This window comes from Accipiter gentilis, chromosome 22 (assembly GCF_929443795.1).
Source record: "Accipiter gentilis chromosome 22, bAccGen1.1, whole genome shotgun sequence".
In the NCBI taxonomy this organism is placed as follows: Eukaryota; Metazoa; Chordata; class Aves; order Accipitriformes; family Accipitridae; genus Astur; species Astur gentilis.
The window spans coordinates 19,381,401-19,405,314 of NC_064901.1; the positions used below are offsets into that span (position 1 = coordinate 19,381,401).

At 47.5% G+C, this 23,914-nt stretch overlaps 1 protein-coding gene across 11 annotated transcripts in view; it reads right to left on the reverse strand.

Moving 5' to 3' along the window:
• Positions 1–21,243, reverse strand: part of MGA (MAX dimerization protein MGA) — a 64,441-nt gene extending 43,198 nt beyond the window's left edge. For 3 of the 11 annotated variants that reach the window (XM_049825198.1, XM_049825199.1, XM_049825194.1), the window contains exons 1-3: positions 21,085–21,234; positions 7,135–8,276; positions 341–1,271 (exon numbers count right to left, since the gene is read on the reverse strand). In XM_049825198.1, the coding sequence (XP_049681155.1) occupies positions 341–1,271; positions 7,135–8,198 (1,995 nt within the window). In that variant the 5' untranslated portion in view covers positions 8,199–8,276; positions 21,085–21,234. Of the gene's footprint in view, positions 1–340; positions 1,272–7,134; positions 8,277–8,583; positions 8,695–11,586; positions 11,645–21,084 lie in introns of those variants that run through there. The other 8 variants (XM_049825203.1, XM_049825204.1, XM_049825195.1 and 5 more) reach the window with 7 other exon arrangements.
• Between the last annotated feature and the right edge of the window lie 2,671 nt (positions 21,244–23,914).

The window sequence follows — 23,914 nt, forward strand, 5'->3', positions numbered from 1 at the left end:
GAGCCTTGAATAAGTATAAGATACCTTAAAACACTGACTTGGATGCAAACTAGGCTACATCAAAATATCACCCAAACATTCAAAACATGAGTTTGTTTAATAAACAAGCATGCATTCTTTTATACAGAACTCTAGATCCCACTATTGCCCCCCAAGTTGCTAAGCAGTAAGAAAACGTTATGATTAACACAGGGAGAAGATAAGAACAGATTTGGAAAGAGGCCATAAATCTCAAAACTTGGTTTAAAAGAAAATATACCTTCAGCTTATAAGTAGAAAGGGCTTAAAAATGAGACATTATAGAAGGTTTTGAATTTTACTCAAAACAGTTAGGTTTTACCTTTGATGCAAAGGACACAAAGAGGACTCCATCAACATCTTCAAGGTCCGGCTTAACATCTGGAAGGATACTCCCAGGCCCGAGAGAGCTGTTCTTGCTCGTTATTACAGTTTTCCCTATACCTTTAGGTGGTCGACCAGCCTTGGAAATTTTCAGTTTCCGTGGCCTTCCTCTTTTAGTTGTAACTGATGATAGGGTGTTTTGATTGCTACCAGAGCCTTTCAGGGACATAGGATTTTTCAGTATGCCAGGCCTTTTTCTTCCACAGATCTCTTTCGCTGAAAAGTGACAACTTACTGATCCCCTGAGATTAAAATTAGGTGATTTAGATAGACCCCACTGGGCCTCTCTGATTGAAGAGTATTTCTGTGACATTTTACCCCCAGAAGATTGTTTTTTCATAACCAACTCCTCAGTTACAGCAGCTGTGCTCGAGCAAGAGCCTTTGTGATTTTCAAAACACACAGGTAAGGAATCCAGTATTGCACTCAAAGGGGATTTTTCCTTCTTGCAAGAGGAAAGCATGGTCTGTGGCAGCTCAGATATCTTCACTGTGCTCTTTGTGACTGCACAAGGTTCCAAATAGACCACAGGCATCTTCCCACTATCCAGTTTTAACATTTTTGCTTTGGCAACACCTGAAGGACTGGTTAGCACACGCTTCCTAGACCTGAATTCTCCATCAATTCCATCTGTTTCACCGCGTCTCATCAGGTGTTTTTGTAGGATGGGATCTTCATCATCAGTGTTGGAATACTCATCAGTTTCTTCATCTGTGTCTTCCTGCTTCACACTTATTCCTTGTGTGCAAATACTTGACTCATAGTTGTAGTCATCTACTGGTTCCTCTTTAATGACTACATTAAAGTGTCCATTTGGGTCCAATGGGGATGCCACACGGGAACTGCTTTCGTAACTGCTAGCAATGGGACTGGGGTGGGAGGGAGGGAACAAAAACAAAATACAACTCAAGATCTTTATCAAATCCCTTCCTTTACCGAAATTCCATCATCTCCCCTAATCCTTGGCTACATATTGTAAAAAACTCTCAAAATGGCCTGAGACATGCGTCTGTTAAATAAGCTGTCATTTACAAGCTTACATTTTTAAAAGTAAGCACTCGAGAAAAAAAAAAAAATTGCCATCATTAAAAACAATCCAACCTCTTATCTGAAGGCAGCAGCACAATTTCCTTCCCTAGTAATATCAGGGTGACATTTGCACCTTTTCCTATTTGAGACTCAGCGTGAACTCATGCTAAGCGATCACATTTTAAGTGCTCGGAAGCGGCCTTAGTTTGCTGTGTATCTCATTAAGTCACCATACTAAAGCCACTGTGCTTGCAAATAAGAAGCCAATTGAGCGCTTAATGCACTTCACTTTACATGATTTAACTAAAGTTCTAGTTAATTCATCCTGAAGCCACATACAGACAACCGCTAAATTCAACTGTTGTTCAAACACCTACATAATGTTAATATCCTATTGAATTATGTTGCACCTTCCACTAAGGCTGAGTATTAACCTAACCAGAATTTGACACACCATGCATTAGATACTGAAAACTAACAGTGCAGCCAGTTACGCTCCAATGATGGGCTTCTTTGAGGGACAGACAAATCAGTCAAAAAATTGTAGTCAGTTTTAAGTACATCATAAGAGGAAACAGCTAAGATATGAAACCAGAAACTCATATCCACAACAAATGTCAGAAAATAACAGTCAGAACCTATTTACTAAACATATCAGACAGTATTCTAATACTCCCTTTATATATATTTTGTAAGATACTATAAATAATTTTCATAGAATCACAGAATGGTTTGGGTTGGAAGGGACCTTAAAGATCATCTGGTTCCAACCCCCCTGCCATGGGCAGGGACACCTTCCACTAGACCAGGTTGCTCAAAGCCCCGTCCAACCTGGCCTTGAACACTGCCAGGGATGGGGCATCCACAGCTGCTCTGGGCAACCTGTTCCAGGGTCTCACCACCCTCACAGTGAAGAGCTTCTTCCTAATATCTAATCTACATCTACCCTCTTTCAGTTTAAAGCCATTAGCCCTTGTCCTATCCTATTTTAATTATGTTAAATTATTATTCAAATTTTTAACCTTATGTTATTAAAATATTATTAAAAATAACAATATTTGTTAATGTTAGTTAATGCTAACAATTTCAAACATAAAAAACATTATTTTAATAACAATATATTATATATAAAGGGAATATTGAGATAGATAGATGTATATATAGTGCGTATTTTTTTATTATCCATCTCCACCCCTTTAAAGAATGACTGTGCTCTGTTGAACCCCTGGCTGGGATTGAGGGAGGGGCAGATGTGGAGGAAGAGGCTGCTTCTGCCTTGTATAGACTGAGGACATACTTAAGGGAGAAAAGCTGGGACACACAAGAGTCACAACATGGAGTTGGCAGTCTCCACCTAAAGAAGAAAGACTGCAGTGTTAAAACAGGAAGCAGACAGTCAAGACACAGATTTATATATTTACATATAAAATTCCTAAGAACAAGACAGAACCTATCTAGAAAACCTGCTGCAATTCAGAAGGATGCTAAGTAACCAGAATTAAGCTTGAAGTAAAAAACTGCCTTGTGAGGGAATAGCAGGCAGTGGGAGAGTGGCATTCTAATCCTGTTTTTTCTACTGTCTTCTCTAGCCAATGAGTTTCCTATTAGAACATTTCTAGCATTCATTTAATTAAAAACGTCAAATGTAAGATTAAAAAGCCTTTCTTCTTCAGTGAGAAAAGAAATTCTAAGACAATCCACTTAGAGGTTATCGGCAACTCAAAATCCTGTCACATTACAGCTAGAGGTTCATTCGGTACAGCAGATCCACAATTAGAGTCAATGCTATTAAGATCTGAATCATCTGCTCCTCTACCTTAAATTTCTCTAAAATAAAGAGACCAAAAAACCTAATAAATTTGCTGGCCAGGAATAAATCTCTCATTTGAGTTCTACTATTTCCAGTTGGAAGCCCACTAAAGCCTAGACTTACATAGCCATCTTCCTTTATCTATTGGAAGTTGTATACTCAAGCTAAGGATTACCTTTCTATTAGGGATCTGGACAGTATCCAAAACAAAGAACCCCTGTTGTAAAAAAAATGAAATTTCTAGACACCAACGTTACTCTGCACATTGCAACCATAAGCCAGATGGTGACAAGGGTGGGTGAAGTATCACCCATGTATGCGTACGTATGAGAAGATCAAGTATTTGCACAAAAGGCTGAGCAGCGTTTTTCTAGATAAATTCAGATGCAATTATCAACTTTTCAAACAACAAAAAAGTTGCTTTTTAGCACTGAAGTCATTTGGCCCTTAGTTTGTGAAGTTACATGCAACGTAAGCAGTCACAGAAACTGCCCTTCCTATATCCTATGGGAAGATGAATCATGCACGTTTGTCCTCTCAGAATCCACAGCTTAATTTGAGATCAGATAAAAATGGTGAAATAATGTCTTAATTAGCTCTTTCTTCACCTGATATGGAATAATGCTCATATTTAAGCAAACTTCTTTATACCCCAAGTAATGTATTTGGTACCCTCGCAATAAAACAGTAAAAACAGAGAAAATGCTTTCTTGCATTTTACCAAATTAAAAATCATTTAGCTGCTCATTTATTGAAAGTACTGACAAATATGGGGGTTTTTTATGGATCATTTTAAAATATACCATGGAAAAAAAAATCTGATTTCTTTTGTAATTAACATAGCAATCTGTGGCTGAAGTTTGAAGGATGATCACTTGCCTTCCTCTTCCAAAAGGAAGGCAAGGAGAGAAGAAAAATAAACTGTCAGGCTAAACACAAGACAACTAAATTAGAAAAACAAGGCTATCAGAACATTAAAAATCCCACAGTATTTGTACTTTTGAAGCAGGAAATTCAAAAGACCGTGGAAGGGAGAAAGGGTACATTAGCCTGCAACACTTAAGAACCCATAAAGCTTGCTTGTGGTTCCCTCCATGGCCCCAATATCTGAGTGGTTCCAGGCACAAACATTCCTACAGAAGTGTCCACAACACACATTAAACATTTGTTTTCTTTACAATCCACCTGATGAAACTAAACATACTACCAGGCCACAGGAAAAAAACCCATACTACCTTGTATAAAGAAAACAGTCTTTTATTTCCAAAGTGTGCTAATACCTCAAGATTAAAATTATTCTCGGGTATATGCAACCTTTTACATAGTTCCATTCTCAAAAATACCAGAAAAACTGAGCATTGGTGGGAAATATCAGATACTACAGCACTAGGAACTCCACTTCCTTTAGTGAGCATTATCTGAGAGGCAGCAGTTCCCAACTTCTGACTCTCACCCAAATCTAAACTCAGCAGAAATCACTATCCTGCATAAAAGCAAGATAGTGCTTATCAAGTACTAGTAATAGCTTGCCTATGACAGGAAAAAAAAAAAAAAAAATCACCCAGTCTTGATTAATATGTAAATATTAACACGTCTAGTTTAATAAAGAAAAATGCCACTCGCTCAACACTGTCCTTGAAAGGCTGACATATTTACGAACAGATCTCAACTGCATGGCACGAAAACACTGTGAACAGATCTGAAGGAAAAAGAAGAACTCGTGTTCTGAAAAACTCCAGTACATTAAGAAGACAGTTCTTGGATGAGATCAATTTTTCTCTTTCCAAGTACAGAATCTGACTTTGTCACATGGATTACAAGAACATAAAATGAAAAGCTGGACAATGCTTAAGGGTAGTTCTAGGACTGTGGTAACATTTATTCATCAAATGACAGATGCTTCCAAGCCCAGAATAGAGAAAAGCCCTTTCCAGTCTTTCCCTGTCTGTGCAGCTTTTAGCGCATTTCAGAGGTAAATTGTCTCGGAGGTGAAACCAGGGAAGGCATCTAACATGCTCTGGACTAAAAGAAATTATGTCTGCCAATTTGCATCATCTGTTCTTAAGGAAGGTCCTTGAGTCCTTAAAATGATGGGGTTTATTCCTTGGGAAAGAACAGAACCAAAAAACCCCAAGTCATTCAATTCAAACGGTTCTCCAAATAATTTGCTGCAATGACCCTCTTCAGGCAAACAAAATTATCAAAAATTTAACTTTTTCAACTGCAGCTGACCCCAAGGAGAAAGAAAAACTACTTTGAGGACAAACCAAACCTTTCAGTAATTATTTTCAGAGTTTTACTGTTTTACTTCCAATATGCACAGTTATCTAAACACTTCTCCACGCTGTATTCTCAGGAACTAAAGAAAGCCCAATCTCTCTGAAATCAGTGTACTTTCAGTCTTCAAGATGGGTTTCTCTAGAATTTAAATCAGTATTTTTTGAGAAGTCTAGAAGATGTTCTTCTTCCTAATACACTGACACTGGAAAATACTGCAAAAGAAAGTTTAGGGAACTCTAGAACCCCAAAGAATTCTAGTATTCTTAAGAATTATTACAACTAAACTCAATAAAGTCTCAAAGACTGGAAAACTTTGTAATCTGAAGTTTTTTCAGTTACTTAAAAGGCAAGGAGATGCTTTCTGCAAGGAAAAAAAAAACAACAACCAAACCCAAACAATCGACCAAACCTCTGTCCTCTCTGAAAAGCACTGATGTGTATGTAGCAATACAGCCTTTGAAAGAAACTGTGTAACTTTGTTTCCTCTAAGCACTGACCTCTAATTACACCATTAACATTATCCTGATATCCTGCAGTTAAATAATTTCTTGTGTGTACTGATGTACATAAGGCTGCTTTTGTCATGTAAGTCTTTGGCAGGTTAAGTCTGGTATTCACAGACAGACATAAAGAAACATGGCAGGAGAGAAACCTCCTTTTTTTGTTATTTTTTTAAATCACTTCTCAGGTTTGAAGTATTTCTAGCACCTCTTTGACACAGACTAACTATTCACCAAATCTGCTCTATTCTATTGTTTAGATTTTGGAAACTAAGTGAAAGTGGAGTAAAATAATAGGTTTTGCCAGGCTTGGTTTACCAACACGAACACTCACTGCTTAGAAGGTTCGGTACTATGGGTAGGCTCTCAGTATACACTAGATTGCTTTACTACTGTTCGTGTGATATGAATGGAACGGTTCAAAAAGTCAATACTGGATAAGGACATAAAATTACCACAGAGTAAATTAAGGTCTGAACAGTGTTAACAGTTATTCTGAAGTACTTCTGTAGGTGCAGATTCTCTTACCTCACAGCAAACGTAAGGCAACTGACTACCAACAGGCAGGCTACCTCATCCCACTTTGTGGAATAAAAGAATTCACACAAACAGCTATTGACAAAAAAGTGGTGTGCTGCCAGTTACAACTGCCTCGTAGCAAACCTACACATATCCAACCTAAATACCCATACACACCACACATCCTCACCCGCCCACTACAGAAAATTGAAGATACAGAGACAGCATGTCGCTGTGGTAAGCAGCCCTAAAAAGAAAGGCAATGTTTTGATGACTGCAATGTGGTCTGTTTAAAACTCTGAAAAATTAGTCTTCTAAAATGCCAAGAGGGCTAAGAGAAATCCCTCAACACTTCTTTACAAAGAGAGTTAAACAGGAAAAAATACTGAACTCTTACACTCTTCAGACACATTAGAAAGTCCAAACCGATAACTGTTTAAGCGACAAAAAGCTTTTAATAATACTAAGTGTTCTGTCATTTCAGGTCAGGCAACCTTTAGCTGTAAATCTGTATACTGAGCATCCTATTATTTAATGTTTTACCAAACACCCCACTCAACCAGTATTTGTGCTAAAAATAGAATGTTAACCCACCTTTCAGAGACTTCTTGTTTTAGCTTTGGCACATCACCCGAGGACAGGTCAGTGTCCAGGAAACCCAGGAAGTCCCTTTCTGCATTAAAGGACTCTTTGTCCAGATCAATGTCTGATGGGTTTTGACCAACGAATGAAGAATCTAAACTTCTCTGATGCAAATCTAATGCGTCAACTTCAGCAGGGCGACCACGAATGCTAGCAGCGCTAAAAACATCACCTGCTTCCAATTCCAAGTTACTGTTTTGTTTCACATCACGCTGAGGTCGACTATTCAACCCATCATCTCTGAATCCTTTAGCAAAAGGATTGTAATCTATTTTCAGCTGGGTAATCTGGATGTTCTGGTAGGCTGTAACTGCGAAGAACTCTGTCTGTGGAAAGGTAAATGTATGGACATCAGGGCCATTGAGCTGAATGACTTCTGTAGCTTTGTCTGCAGGCACCAAGTGAAGTCGTGGCAGATAACGGTGCATAGAATGCAAGATTATATGACCCTCCTGGTCCAGGGTATTGTTGGTAAGTTTGAGTTTGTAGAAGGATACAGGCTGGTGCATCCAGTACTGGCCAGTGGAAGGAGATTCTGGATGAATAAACACTCGCCCGAGAACATGCGGTTCTGCCTTCCCACTGGGCTCCCACCAACGGCCATTCCATTTGTATCGGTGATTGTCCACGGGGGATATGTCCATGACTAGGATGTACCTCTGAGTGGCATCCAGACCTGTAATCCAGTATCGGCAGTATGGGAACATGCGCCTCCCCTGCTTCGTCAGAATCATCTCTGTGTTGCGATGGTAGAATTCATTCCACATACTGTTGTTATCTAGGGTGACAGTAATGCCCCCTGAGACACAGTCAGCTGGGAGGCAGGTCTTGACTTTGGATTTTATTGGAGTCGATACACTGCTGGCGAGAGCACAAGCATCACGGTTTGCTACTAGGATTCCTTGGTCAGCTTTACCGTTTCCCTGCTGCTGTTTCAAGATTACAAAAAAAGCAGGTGCTGCACCAGACACAGTCCCACCATCCCGGCTACCCAAGACAATCTGCTGTTTCTCCATGATGAGCACTCTTACAAGTTCTCAAATCAACTGCAAATTCTGCACAGTTCTGATAATCTTCTATGTGTGTTCACCATTCTGGAAAAAAGGAAAAAACTGTCAAAATTATTCAAATACAGTCTAAGAGAGAAATTAAGTCTCCTGAGAAGTCCTTTTTGTAACAGTTCTCCACATTAAAAACTTAAAAGATAATCAGTACTATAAAATCGAGCACAATTGGGATATATCAAATCAAGGTTGCCTGTGTGTATATAATTTAGGACAATCAGGATATATCAAATCAAGGTTGCCTGTGTGTATATAATTTAGGCCTTATAGACATGGGGGCTATGACATCTTTAAACTGCGTTTTCATGTAACGCTTTGCCACAAGAAGACTCCTTGCTTTGCTTGATATTTCAAAGTGCTCTTTGTTCTAATACTGCCTCTTCATCTCTAACACAAAGGCAGAAGTCATTTGCTCTTGCCAGAAAGAGTTCCTAGAGGTCCCAAACTCCTGAAAGATGAAAAGGGGGAAAGAAAGGAAAAAAAAAAGAAAAGTTAAAAGCATTTCCCCCAAATTTCTTCATTGAAAAAGACTGAGTTTGTGTGTTTGGGACTTCTCTGCCCACCCTGTGACACCCCCCCCAGCCCCAACCCCAACCCCAAGAACTTCTAAATTCCTGCCTAAGACAGAGACAAAGAATAAAAGGGGGAGAAAAAAAATAATAGTTGAAACAGATAAGCTTTGGGGCAAAATTGGCAAACTAACCCCCCAAAAAGCCATGTAGCTACGATTAAATGGATGAATGGGAAGCACCAGGCAATCTTAGCTACCTCTATCTTCTAAATTATGGAAATAATTTAAATTGAGTATGAAAACACTTGCACTGTTATGATTAGCCTAATCACTGTTCAGGGAACTAAAAAAGTTACCTTTATCTGCATATACACAACTCCACTTTTGTGTATCTACCTCACAAGTTAAGTATTATATCAACACTCTAACAAAAGATCATAAACAACTTCATTTTTCAAACAGCCTGTACCTTCCTCGGTGTGAAAATTTAAAGTAAGTGCTTCTGGTAACTCACAAGAATGCCATTCACACATTCAGATGTTTGTATTTTGATCCTTATTACGTATGGAATACAAGACTGACAAAAAATGATTGCCTTTTGTATCAAATGTCTAGTTGGTGGGAACCAGAGACAACAGTGAATTACCACCACTAGGAGTTAGCTGCTTGCAAACGATCACATGTCTTTCCGGAGAATTAACTCAAGTTCACAAGTTTTAAGTGAACTAGGCATTAGATAAGACATATTTATTTTGTTAGGACTGGGTTACTGTAGGAGGAAACACTCCTCTGCGCAAACCAGCTGCCGCATGCATGTGGGAAATGACCTCAAAGCTCAGGAGGCAGGCAATTTATACTCTGTGATAAATGTTCTTGACGCTTAGGAAATATGAGACACCTACTTCCACCCTTTAAACTTTGCACTTTAAAATTTCATGTAAAAGTTAAATTGGAAGAAAAACATGAGACTGTTCTCCACAGGTTTTGAGATCCGTGAAGTTACAAGACCTGGTTTTCACTTTTGCTTTGAGGAAGAAACACTTCCCCACAAACACACCCACAACCACCCACCCACCCACGACTACTTAATAGAATCTAGAACACAAAATGAATTGGCTGTTCAAAATCAGCTTCGTATTTTCTATTTTAAGAACATTGCCCTGCTTTTCAATAGAGCGCATCTTAAGTCGCAGTAACACAAAAGCTATCCCCCCAAAAAAAGCACGTGCACCTATAAAAACACAATAGAAATATAAACCTCTATTAAAAATCAGATGTGCGGAATGGGAAGAAAGAAATCACGTCCTAAGTTGTATGTGGTTTTCCACCAACTTACTCTCTCTAGGTACACGTACAGCATGTTTACATGTATATTGAACATACAATCATAAAGTGAGTGTATATTAACGCTGTGCGATATCCATCAAAATCGTGCTAGCTCACGAAAGAAATACACTACCAAAGTTACTTGAAATCTGGTTTAAGATACGCAGAGAGCCTGTAACTTTAAATTTCCTTGAGCTAGAACTCGCACGTGCCAGAAATAAATTCAATAAAGCTCAACCACCATGCACTCTGAGAAAATTCTACGCATACAAAGAGCTACTGAGCCACGGTTTCTGTTTTCCAACTTTTAAAGTTCCTACGCTGCGCTGTTGTATTTATTTCTACAGTATCGAGCCAGCCTAAGACGTGCGTGGTTACAACGTGATGATGTGTGCAATTACAGTACCCAAAAGCTACGTTATCTCAGCGCTACCGCGGTCTATTACCAGAACAGCTTCACACGTTTTATTACACTTGGTCATACCCGCTAGCCCGTTTTACGAAAGCACGGCGTTCCAAGGAAAAGGCGTGTATTTGTGGAAGCTGAACTCCTAACCGGGTTCAGGCATCTCCCCTCCCCGCCCGCAGACCTCCCATCCGAGAGGCAACACCTCACGCCGCCCCAGCCTTGCGGACCGGACCGCCGCCGACGGACGCGACGCTGCCGGCCGACGACTCCCCGCACGGGTTTCCCGTGCCGAAGGGCAGACGCCGTTCGGCGCAGCGAGCCGATGACGACAGCTCGCTGCCCTCCCGCAGCGGAGCGCCAAGACCCGCGCCGCGGCACGGCACGGCACGGCACGGCCCGCCAACCGCCGCCGCGTTGCCGAACGGGAGAGCGCGGCGCCGGGTCCAATGGCAGCGAGCGCCGAAGGCGCGGCGCTGCCGTTCAACGCCGCCGCAGCGGTGCCGCCCGCCCGGGGACCCGGAGAGGCGGCCCCGGCCCGGCAGGCTGCGCCCGATGGAGCGGACCGGGGAGGGGGGGGGGGGGGGGTTGGCGAGCGCCCCGGCGGGGGCAGGTGCCGTCACGGCCAGGGACCGGGCGGCGCACTTGTCGCTTTTAATGTCCGTGTCCCCCTCGCCCCCCTCCCCCATCCCGGACGGCCCCCAGCCGGAAGCCCCGGGACGGAGGCAGGCGGGAGCCGCCCGGGCCTTTCCGGGAGCGGCGGGGGCCGGAACCACCGCCTAGCGCCGGCTGGCGGAGGCGGAGGACGGCGGGACCGGCGCACGTGGGGAAGCCGCGCCGCTGCTGGCCGCGGCGCTGCCCGCGCTCCCGAGGCGACCCCGCGCGCGCGGCGGGGCGGCCCCGAAGCGGCGCCTCGCCTCGCCTCGCCGCCGGAGAGCGGCCCGCGGGCCCGGGCCCCGTCGCCTCGTGCCTACGCCTGGTGTTAATTTTCGCAGTTAAGGGAGGAAGGAGGGAGGGAGGAAGGGAGGCGGGCGGGAGGGGCGCGGGGGGCCGGCGCACCGCGCCGCCGGCGCCCGCCCCCGTTCCCCGGTAGTTACCGTGCGGCGAGGCGAGGGGCCTCCCACTTCCTTTCTCCTCACGCGGACCGTGTGTCCGCCAGCTGGGGACAACGTGCGTGCGCGCCGCGGTGACGTCACCGCGCCGCAGCGCGCGCAGGCGCGCCGCCGGCTCGCGCCCCCGCCCCCCCCCCCCATATTCCCTCCCGCCTGCCCGTCACGTGCCCGCGCCGAGCGCGGGGCCCGGCGCCCGGCCCCGCGCAGCCCCGCGCCGCGCCGCGCGCGGGGAAGCTTCTCGAACGGCCGCGGGAGCGGCCCCCCGCCGCGCGCAACCGCTGCGGCGCCGGCAGCCGCCGCCGCCTTCGAAGCCCCGCGGGGCCGCAGCAGCGCCGCCGCCGCGGCGGCCCCGCCTCCCCGCCCCACGAGCGGCGGGCGAGGCGCCCGGCCGCACCGTTCTCCCCCCTTCTTCCCCGCCGCCGCCGGCGGAGAGGCCCGGCCGCGCCTCAGGTCACGGGTCTGGCGCGGGGCCCGCCGGCGGCGGAGACGCGCCTCCCGCGCTGGCACACGACGGCCGTGGGGCGGCGCCGGCGGGATGCGCGCCCGGCAGCCGCCACCGGGGCGGGCAGGGTCGGCGAGCCGCCGCGCCGCGCCCCGGGCCGGCCCCGGCAGAGCCCTGCCGCTCGCCGGGCTCCTCCGCGGTCCTGCGCGCCAGGGCGCACCGGGGTCGCTGAGGGAGCCTCCCCTGCGGGCGAGGCCGCAGCGGCACCGCGCCGCCACCCCCGCGGCGGAGGCTGCCCGCCCCGTCGCCGCTTTCTCGGGCAGGCGCCGCCGATCTCCTCGGCAAAGGCAGCGCGCACCACGCCTCCAAGTCCCCGGGGGAGAGCTGACGCCGGGACACCAAGGTGGGTACCCGCACCGCCCGCCTCCCTGGGGAGAAGGTCCGTCGAGGAGGGAACGCTAAAGCCGGGATCGGCGTTAGTCTCCCTCCCGCTGCGCAAGTTTTCCCTGATCTGCCGGAGCCCAAGTCAGAATTGGACCCTACGACACCAACGGCGAAGAAGCGCCCCGTCACTTTCAGACAGCGAACACGCGCTTGTCAAACCGTGCCCCAGGTTAACCGAGTGCCCGAGGCCTGGCGTCCTCTCTGATGTCAGGCAAACTAGTCAACCAACAAAACGCGGCTTGGAACGGTTTAGGCGTAACCTTAACGGAGTCTTCCCACCCTCAGCACCTAACACCCCCTCGAGCAGCGGGCCTTCGTGTACATCAAGGAAATTACGTTTTGTCAATCAGGCGCTTCTGAGAACAAGCCCACTAAAAGAGAATTCTGAACGCTAAGGGAATTCACACCAAAATGCAGCATGGCTGCAGGTAAACACCTCTGTGAGGCCCCCCAACCCCTTCTTCCTTTAAGGATATTTATTTTACAACACTGCATCCACAAGGAAAGATATTTACACAGCGGTGCCAGAAAGTCAAGGCATCAGAGTGAGCAGGCTGACACCAAGGTCCAGAGTCACCTGTAGACCAGAATTTTGTACTGGCTGCTGCCTACTACAGACTGTAACTTCACTAGGGCTGCTCCTCCGTTTAACTAACAAACACAGCCGTCCCTTTGCTGTTAGGACGCAGAAAATGGGCAAAACAAGAGCAACGTTAAGAAGGCCAGCACCCCTTTGGCGGTTTCTTGGCAACAGAAGTTTATACTCTGGGAGATCATCTCGGAAGCACATAACTAAAGAAAATACATTTTTAGGACATTTGAAAAACATGCATCAAAACAGTAACGTAAGTAGGTCTGTAGGAGAAGACCATGGAGTATTTTTTCCCTTTCAACTAGAAGAATGAACTCAGGCTGAAAAAAACCTGACAATTGAACACATCCACTGTACAGAGAAACTGCTTAAATACAAAATTCTGCAAACGCGAAAGAATGTAACATTGTGTGTTTGATACTTCTAGCAATTTATAAAGGAGGTATGGACAGAGGCAAAAGGGAACCTTTAGCCCCATTGTGCTGGTTTTGGCTGGGACTTTCTTCACAGTAGCTGGTGTGGGGCTATGTTTTGGATTTGTGATCAAAACAGCGTTGATAACACAGGGACATTTTAGTTACTGCTGGGCAGCACTTACACAGTCAAGGCCCTTTCTGCTTCTCGCCCCACCCCACCAGCAAGGAGGCTGGGGGTGCACAAGGAGCTGGGAGGGGACACAGCTGGGATAGCTGATCCCAACCAACCAAATGGATATTCCAGACCATAGGACGTCATGCTCAGCATATAAAGCTGGGGGAAGAAGAAGGGATGGGGGGATGTTTGGAGTGATGGCATTTATCTTCCCAAGTAACTGTTAGGCATGATAGAGCCCTGCTTTCCTGGAGATGGCTGAACACCTGCCTGCTGATGGGAAGCGGTGAATGAATTCCTTGGTTTGCTTTGCTTGCATGCACGGCTTTTGCTTTACCTATTACACTGTCTTTATCTCAGCCCACGAGTTTTCTCACTTTTACCCTTCTGATTCTCTCCCCATCCCACCAGGGGGGAGTGAGTAAGCAGCTGTGTGGGGCTTAGTTGCCAATTGGGGTTAAATCATGACACCCATATACTAAATAAGGTTGGCATGGTGGAAGGGAAACACCCCACATGCAGGCAGATTTGGAGAGAAAAAAGGTTCAGAGGAATTAGAAGGAGACACCAAAAAAATCAGAGAGAGATGGTATTCTTTTTGTTAAGGGTCATGTTCAGCCATTCTCTAAAACTGCTTCACATGATGGTTCTCTCTCAGAAGCTTCTAAAATGTCTTTGCACAAGAAAAAGCCATGGCAAACAGCCACGTGCTTTCACGTTTCATATAGCAATTGTGAAGTAAGGGCAAGAAAAGAATCAAGAAACCATTCCAGTTTCATCGGACATTGGGGAACCAGGGTAGTGCCAGCCAGCTGAGAGAGAGACAACATGTACCAGCACCTGGAGCAGGGCTGTGGCATCGGGGCCAAAGTGTCCAGAAGCCAGCAACTGGGGAGACTGGGATCCAGGGACCAGCTGCTGGGCAGACTGAGTGTCTAAGTCCAGGAGAGGAGGGAATCTACTTTGTACGAACATATACCTGTGTGTGTATATATTAAAAAAATATACACACACTCTCACTAGCAGACCTCCAGGAGCAGGATAAGGCTGTTGCTGCTGTGTTCCTGTATCTCTGTGTCTGCCTGATCTGTGTGGCCACATATGTATACATGTGCATGTCATGTATGCATGTGCTCTATGTGCTTGTGTCTACCCAGAATACATTTTCAGCCTCACTACTGGTTATACCTGGGGGCATGGAGCTGCAGCAGCCTCAAGGTGTCAGATCCAGCACAGTATTTTTCCCTTAAACTCAATCAGAAATAATTACACCAATTAAAAAACTAAGCCACATTGTCCAAGATTATCAGGACCAGTCATTTTATACCTACAGCAATCACATATTAGGTATAGCAGTCATCAAGTTTTAGGGCCACAGGATACATTAACACTCTATTTTGTATTAAGCAATATGTTTCTGAACAGTGACAATACAGAAATAAGTATTTTTTTCTTCAGCAAGAGGGCCATTTGTGCGACTAAGAGCAGCTAAGCAGAACTGAATAGCAGACAGTGCCATGTTCATGGCCCACAAGCCACATGTTCCAGTGATAAGAGAAGCAACACCAGGGGCTGTTGACGTTGCAAGGGATTTTGCCACCATTTTACCTAGCATAGGTAGAAACCCTTGCCTGCAGCAAAAGCAGAACCTCTTGTTTATCAGGAGAACAGATTCACCAGTAGAAGTCACAGCAGTACCAGTTTCCTACCAGCCTAAGTAAGCCGGTTCTGAGCAGCTTATAGCTAACAAGAAACAGGAGTACTGCAATAAAGAACTACATCCCATTTAGAGCAGTATAAAGACCAGTTTTAAGACCTCGTTTGTGCTAAACACCAATTGGCAGCATAGAAATGAACTGGTTTGCACCAGCTGAATACTGCCCTCTGTGACCAGAGGGAGTTACCCTATACTAACCAGTAATGTGATGGTCATATTTGAAATGCTGAAGTTCACCACCAAGGAGTACCCTTGTCCCCAAAATGCTTCTTTCAGACATACTCCCTGCTTTGCAGCACCTTGCAAGTATGAACTACAACCTTTACAAACCGTATTCCAGCACCCAATAAATCACATTCTTTCAGTAATGACTACAAGCATAAAGCGGCAGTTCAAGCCTACACACTGCAAGTAACATGGAACCTGTAACTTTTACCACCCAGCAGCCCAGAGATTGCTAGTTGGAGCTGTAACAAAAAACTGTTCTTCAGCCACTCTTATTTCTAACCTGTCTCCAAAAAAAACCAAAAAAGTTTCAGTAAAGATTCAGTAACAGATCACGAGCTGGAGGGTCAGAAGGCCCAGGCCTTCTTAAAGATCTGTATGTGAAAGAGCAACATATGTTGCAGACATAGTGAAGCAGAATGTAACAGTTGCCAACCTGTGGAAAACATAAAAGAGTTGCCAATTACATTTTTTGTTAGCAATCCCTTTTCAGTTCCAATACAAAGATCTCTACTACACAAGTAGATACATGACAGGACATTTCTGTCATACAGTATACTTTGAAAGACACTAGTACTGGAGCATAAAGGAGGCTTTCAGCACCCAAATTCACTCGCTAAAAACGAGCACTAGCTGAAACTAGACTCACTAGCTGAAAACAGCAGCTATCAAAACCAACTGTGCTAGTGTAATACAGTCACAGCAGCAGTCAGTCAGCAGAACCTAGTCTACAAGTTTATTACTAACTACAACCAGGCAGCCCTGACAATCATACAAAGTCCCAAGTTTGGGCCATTTAAATAAATAAATATTTCAAACACCTGAAAAATCAAGTGATGTTACAGTCAGCAGTGTTGTCCCACGTGCACACTAAAAGGGTTAAAACACAAAATCATACTTTCTTTAGCCAATGTTTTGCCACTTCAGAGAATGATTAACACAGTAGCACCTCAAGAGAAGGTCTGTTAATTCTGAAACTCCGGGGTTGGATTACGCTGCCTATAGAAAGGTATCTAGTCCCATTTTCTATACCATAAACGGCCCCACTGGCCTCCAACTGCTTCTCCAGAAGAGTGTTGGCCTCCCAGAGTTTAATGTTTGCTCTACACAGATGTCTCTAATAACTTGCAGCATCTATGACAGCTCCAGACCCAGTCCTTAGGCAACAGAATCCCACCCCAAATCTACTTTAAAAAAAAAAGTTTACATCATTTTATTTGTGATGGAGAAGTAGCTTAAGTTCTTCCTTTAGCTATAGTGAGGTAATATAATCCCATGGGAAGAAGACTAAAGGTGTAAGCAGCAGCAGAATCTAGCTAAAAAGTGTGAGATTAAAAAAAAATATTGCAAGAGATGGACTGTTGCGGGGGGGGGGGGGGGGGGAGTGATGGTGTTGAAGAAGAGCAAGAAATCTGCTTTTCCAGATTTAGGTTTTCTTGCTGATGCAAACATGCTAAAACGCACGCTCCAGCCACACATAGAACGCACTATCCCCACAGCAAGTATGACACAGCTTATGCGACATCAGATTTCAGCCCAAAGCAGTACTTTATACCAAAAACAAATTCACTTAACACTCAGAGCCCTGACTATTGCAGGATGAATAGGTGGTAGTTCAGGAAGTGCTTCATCAACTGTCAGCTACACCCCTGCAAAAGCAGCAGCTTCTATTGGAGGAACAGGGCAAACACTTGGGGGGGGAGGACGCAAATACCGCCTTCACCTCTCCAATGCTAATACTTTGCCACAAGAGTCCGAACTTTCAGTCCCCCATGAAGTTGGTGCTTTGTTTAGCAGCATTAATCCTGCAATGTACAGTGTACAATATTAACCATCTCCCAAGAGTTACCTGAACTTTTGGGAAGTACAGAAATCTCCCCAAACACTGAAGACTGCAAAATGGAAACACACAGTCCATTTATATAAAGTATGAACTACTGGTGAGAGGGCAGGGAGAAAAGCCAGAGTTCACTACAAATAATTGCTTTTTTTTCATCTGTATACAATATGTTTCAACAACTCAACAAGTATTTCAGCATTTAAAATAACGTATTTTACCTTCCATATTTTATCAGAAAGTCGTTGATATGCCCACTACTCATACATTCAACAATTGCTGCATTTTTTCAATATACTATCATTTCAACTACTGAAGATCACAAAATGAAAGAATAAAGCAACTTCCCATGCTTTTTGCCACACAACACTGGCAGAAACAAGCCATAATCAGCAGTAATAACACCCGACATTTTGATGAATTTCAGTCCGTTTATGGCCATCATGGGGAACATTTATCACATACATGAATCTTCGGCTGGGGATCCTGTCCACATCATGGAAAAAAAAAATGAGAGCAAAAAGTAAGAAAATTTAGCAAAACAAGTCAGGCAAGTCAAAAAGCCCTCACCTGAGCTCAGGACTATCCTACCTATTCAGCTGTTGTCTTATAGCAATACTCATTGCTACAGAGTCGCCAATGGCTCATCCAAGTTAGAGCTGCCAGGGAACCTCTATTCCCCTCTTAAGTTATGGTGAAAAGGAGAGTAACACCCATTAAAGTACCAGAGTGTTGGTGATGGGTTCCAGGTTTATATCCATCTTCATTATTGACTTACTGACTTACCCTGTGGTCAGGCAGACCACACCATATTAGCAGAAAGCGCTATACTGCAAGAGTTAGCAAACCAGCACAATTCCATCATCACAAGTATTTGTTTAACAGTAATTAGGTCACCATCTTGTCATTCTCCAAATTGGCTTTTCCTGACAATAGCGACTGTAGCAATGAATGCAAACATTTTTATTGTAGATATGTTTTATCTGGCACCCACATACATTTTCTGCCTTTTACGCTGTTCACATCCCTTATTGCCTTTCTGGTTTGGGCTTGTTTTAAAAAAAAAGGGCAGGCTTTCTTCTGGTTGCTTTCTTCTCACGAAAGGCCTTCATTGTTCTTCTCATCCATATCATTCTCACCGCATTCTTCCTTATCCAGTTCAGAAAAAGACATATCAAGGATTTATCATAGGTACTAAAGCCAGCCAGAATCCAACAGTGAAAAGCACATTCCATCTTTCTGTGGAGAGAGAAGAGCAGCTCCACCACCATCATCCAATTCTTTGTTCTAAAGTCACCCAGTATTAAAAAAAAAAAACCACGTAACAGCACACACACCAAAAAGAAAAAGAAAAAAAAACAAACCAAAAAACCAAACCAACAAAACACACGCCACGCCACACCGCACCCTTAATTATGGAAGAACAAGACATCAAGTAAGCCTTGCTGGTGTCACAGCTAATGGCACTGTTTCCTGTGTGCATACCATGGCTGAATTTTTTTGTAGATCCTCTGCTGTCTATGAAACAGCAAACAGACAACAGCCTTTTCTTAGATGAGAGCTCTTTCTCATTCCTCTAGGCAGAGATCCATCTCATTGTGTTTGTAAAAAGAATGCCTTGGACTTCCCATTCCTTAGGAAATTGGGTTTTAAAAGCCAACATACACAACCACATACTTTAGAAATGATCTAGTTGATTTGAGTGTAAATGAAGAAGTGGCATAAGCTCAAAGAGAAATAATTTCCTTTTTTTTTTTTCCTGGTAGGTGACCAAACAAGTTTATTCAAAAGCGGGACTAACATTGGTTTCCTCCAGTTGCACGTTTCCCTCCCATGGCAGGCACAACGGCATCTGCACCAACACTGAGCAAAACCGTAGGTGAGGTTAACAGTCAGCTGCTGCCAGATGGAATACGTAAGTGAATGAATACTGCCCATCTCTGCCAGACCTAAGAACTATGGGGTTTTTTTCCCCTCGCATAAACACATGCACGCACATGCACAAAAACGCTCACCCACAGCAACATTTTTCAAGCAGAATCAATTCCCCATTCCGGTTCTCAATACAGACTCAAAGAACTGTGCCTGAGGGCACTGAAAGGGTGCTGCAGCCACAGAGCGAGTGGCTGCACCGGGCAAAACACCTTAAAGTGGCAAGACCAATTCATCAGCCTCCCCTCTTCTTTACACAACCTTTGGTTTTCCAAGTCTGTAGCAACTTGAAATCTTCAGGGCTCTAGCCCACTCCATCAAGTGCGATTAAAGATGGTCAACGACTTCGGACACTACGCATTAGAAATAAGGCAGCATGCCCGCGTAAGCTTTGACATCTTAAGAAGCTAGGCAAGAAACTCAAACCACATTACTGGAACCCACCCATCTAACCAGGCCGATGAAATAACTGCTAACCCTCACGCCTACCAACTACAGACCCAGCTCGCCTTACCCTTTTCCAACCCGCTTATCAACTCCCGTGGTACCTAAGGCCACCATCAACCACCGAACCCAACACCGGCGCCGCATCGCCCTTCCTTCCACGAAAGCACCGTTGTTTATTTATTCGGCTCCCCACGGCGGGGCCGGCAACGACAACCCCGGCCGGCTGAGCGCGCAATCCCACCACACGAAGCCGCCTCCCGCGCCACGCTGGCGCGTCCTCGGCTCGGCGGCGCTCGGCCTACCGCCGGGGGAAAACCTGGAAGATACCAGAATAACGGCGGGCGCGCCGCGACACAGGCAGCGGAGCCCCCGGTAAACGAGCGAGCGCTGGCAGTGGCACGGCGGCGGGCGGGGGGGGGGGGGGGGGGGGGGGAGTGAAGAGCGAGGCGGGGGGGGGGGGGGGCACTGCCCCCGCTCGGCACCAACGGCCGCCTCACGCGACGTGCCGAGGCGCACGCGCGCCGCCGCCCGCCCTCGGGCCGCTCCGCCGAGCCGTTACGCCCCGCCTCCGGCGCGCCCGGCTGAGGGGCCCCGCGCAGCCGCCACCATACACCCACCCCCCCCCGCCGCCTTCTGTGGCGCCGAGCGGGCAGAGGGGCGGGCACGTCTCCCGGCACCACGGCAGGTCCCCGGGAGCGGCTGTCCCGCCGGGGCGGGGGCGAGGCGAGGCGCGGGGAGCCCAGCCCCATCTCACGGGTGGCGCAGGCCACACCCCCCCGCCGGGGGGACGGTCCCCGGGAGCGCGATGGCTCTGGGAGGCGGCAGCTGCTCGGGGCCGGGCCTCACCCGGACCCTTCCCGGCCGGAGAGCCCGGATGCGGAGCCGCGGGGCTGCTCGGTCCCTTTAACCCACCCCCACCCCCCCCGCCCTCTCCGTCAGGTGACCGCCCAGCCCCCACCGCCGTCCGTCCGCCCGCCACCCCGGGCGAAGGCGGGCGCGGGGGCGGACGAGGAGAGAGGGCAGCGCGGCCGGCTCTCCCCGCCGCGGCCGCCCAGGGGGGCCCGCGGAACCCCTCGCCTCAAACGCGGCCCTGCCGGCCGAAGGGGAGGGAGCGCGCACGTGTGATTGGGCCGCCGCGTTCACGTGACGCGCACACCTCACGCCACCTCCTCGAATAAAACTTCAAAACCGGGGGGGGGGAGGGGGAAGGGGGGGAACGGCAGAGCAGCGCCCCCGGGGGGGCGGCCGGTTCCTACCTGCCTCCCGCCGCCGGCTGCCGCGCGCCCCGGGGCGCCGAGTCAACGCCCCGGCCCACGCGCCCCGCTCGCGGCTCCTGCGGCCTTCGCCTGCCACGCGCAACCTCCTGCCGTCTTCATTGGCTGCAGCAGCCCGTCACGTGGGCCGCTCCCGTTTTTCCTGCCCCCTCCCACCCCGCGCCGGCAGGCCGGGGGGGGGGCAGCCCCCGCAAAGGCGGAGAACCGGAGCGGCCGTCTACGGGAGGCGGGCGGCGCTGGCGGGGAGGTGCGGGGGAGGGGGGGGGCGCAGCCGGCGGCGGCCGCGCTAAAGCTGCCTTCGCGACGCCCGCCAGCGGCGCGCTGCCGATTGGCCGGGGCCTCCCGGCGACGCAGTTCCGCTCCGCTCCCCTCCGCCGGGCCACGCCCTTCCCGCCCCTCCCCCGCCCTTGCGCGAGGGAAACACGCCGCTCGCGCGTGGGCCGCACGGGCGGCCGTTCCCCCCCCCCCCCCTCCCCCGCCCCCCCCCCCCCCCCCCCCGCCACCTCACCCCGTCCCGTCACGGGATGGCGGCGACGGGCGACCGGGCCGGCCCCGCTGCTGAGGGAGGAGGGGGGGGGGCGCCCCCCTCCCGCGACCTGGGGGGAGCGGGCGGCACCGGGCGCCTTCCCGGGACTCCCTGTGGCGGAGCGGCGGGTGAGGCCGGTACCGCCGCGGCCTCGACTCACCTCCTGCCTTCCGACCAGCGGCACTGGTGAATCACCGAAAAATGGGGGTTCGGTGCGGCGGGGAGCGATGGTCCGGCGGGAATCGGAGCCACAACCGAACGCCCGGCCGTGAGGTGTTGGTTGACCGTCCGCGATGAGTGAGTCAACAGGAGGAAGCTTCCCGTGGTTATCGATGAGCTGACGGAGTTTAACAAATAAATGCCCCCCGCTTCTGTGAGGGGACGTATTCGGTAACGTCTCGGAATAGAAACACCCCTGCGCCGCTTGGACAGAAGGTGATTCTGGAGGCGACCATCCAGAAAGTCCATATTCGGTCCAGAGTAAAATAACGGGAACAAATGCTGAAGCAAAAAAAAACCCCCACCTAAACGAAAGCCCCTGAGCTATAGGCAGCGTGGGCACCTACAGATAGGTGAGGCCGGATGAGCTGGGTGGCAATTGTAACCCGCGGAGCGCGGTTACTGCATCAGAGAAAGAGGAGTCCTGCGCAGTCTCAAAGGAGAATTTCAGGTTGCCTTGGGTATAGGCAGGTCACATGTAATGGAAACTAATTAAAAATGTAAACAAAAGATGACGGTAAACAGCACAGTAATGTAGCCCTGGGCTAAAATTTCTGTGACTGAGGTCTTGGCCTCGAAAGGTGCTCAGTCGCGGCAGCAATCGGCATTCCCCAGGCGTGGTAACATGACAACGTGGCTGAGGAGTCCCCGAGGGATGTAAAAAGGGAGGTGTCTAATTAGGCGCAGATCCATACTTTTACAAAACTGAACTTCCTTTTGAATTGATACCAAATGAGTGGTTGGTTCCCAGATCACTGAGCGGCTCAAAAACCTCTCTCACCTATTAGATAAATATTTTTGAGGAATCCATACACAAAGATTACAAACTTATGAACCAGTGCGTAAGCTAAACCTCTGGTGGGCTTGTGCAATCTTGCAGCCAAAGTTTGGAAGCGTTTGGGTGTCAGCTGGCGGAGTAAGCACCGGCGGGTTTGGGTCCTGCCTTTTTGGAGTTTGTGAGCAGATGGAGGGATGGCCAAGCTTCGACTGCTTCTTTTAAATTCCTGCTGCCATAAGGGGTGCGGTGCCCAGTTCCCATCTGCAAGATGTGTTTTAGTTAACTGGCCAAGCAGAGGAAACGTCACGCAAATGAAATTTACCATTTGACATTAAATGTAATGATGTCGCAAACCCAGGAAAGAATAAAGTAACGCGAAGGCAACCAGAGATGTTGGGGCTCTGGAGAAATGACAGATAACACGTGCAGGGGAAGTAGGTCATTCATATTTATTTCTCAGGGGAAAAAGACATTTCGAGTAGAGCAGTTTTGAAGGAAACCTGATGGTGTTTGTGAATATCATAGAAATGAGCCGACAGTGCGATACAGCTAAAAAAAAAAAAAGTGTCATTTTGGTCTCTAAGTGCAAAACCTATCCTTTGTCTGAGAGAGGCAGATCTCACGACTGCTCTGCTGAAGGAGTTCCTATGCAAGTCAGATTTGGAAATCTTAAGTTTGAAAATGTGAGTGTAATTTGAAGCAGAGGTGCCCAAATTACGGGGTGAGGTTTTGCAGGAAAATTCTTTGCTGCTTTTTTCCACCTATGAACAATCGTCTGTTTGTTGGCTATTCAGGGTTTTTTTGAAAGCTGAGTATTGGGAAGCTAGAGTTGAGGGAGCTTAAGTAAATGAGGAGAAGAATATTCCTCCTCTCCCACTCCTTTCCTTTCTGAATAAAACCTTTAAAGGGGGAAACTGGGGGAAGAGCAGTACCTGTTCTTCCAGGGGTGTGTTTGCCCAGGGACCACATGCTCTTCCACATCACCAGTTCACCCAGAGGCTCCCACTCACTCTCCCGCTTCTCTCTGCTCTCCTGTTCGCAGATTGTTCACCGCCAGCCTCCTCCCCTCCACCCTAAATCAAACCCCAACTTTATCAGCTCTTCCATTCCCACCCATCCCAGTAAGGGTGATAAAATGGGCCTGTAAATCCATTAAGAGAGTTCCCGCTGAGGAACATATTTAGGAAATAAAGGCATATGCTTTAGAAAACTGAGCAGAAACAGGCACATCCTTTTCTAGGAAGAAATTATACAGGTTTTGAGTGGGCTGAGCTCGTGGGAGGAAGGAA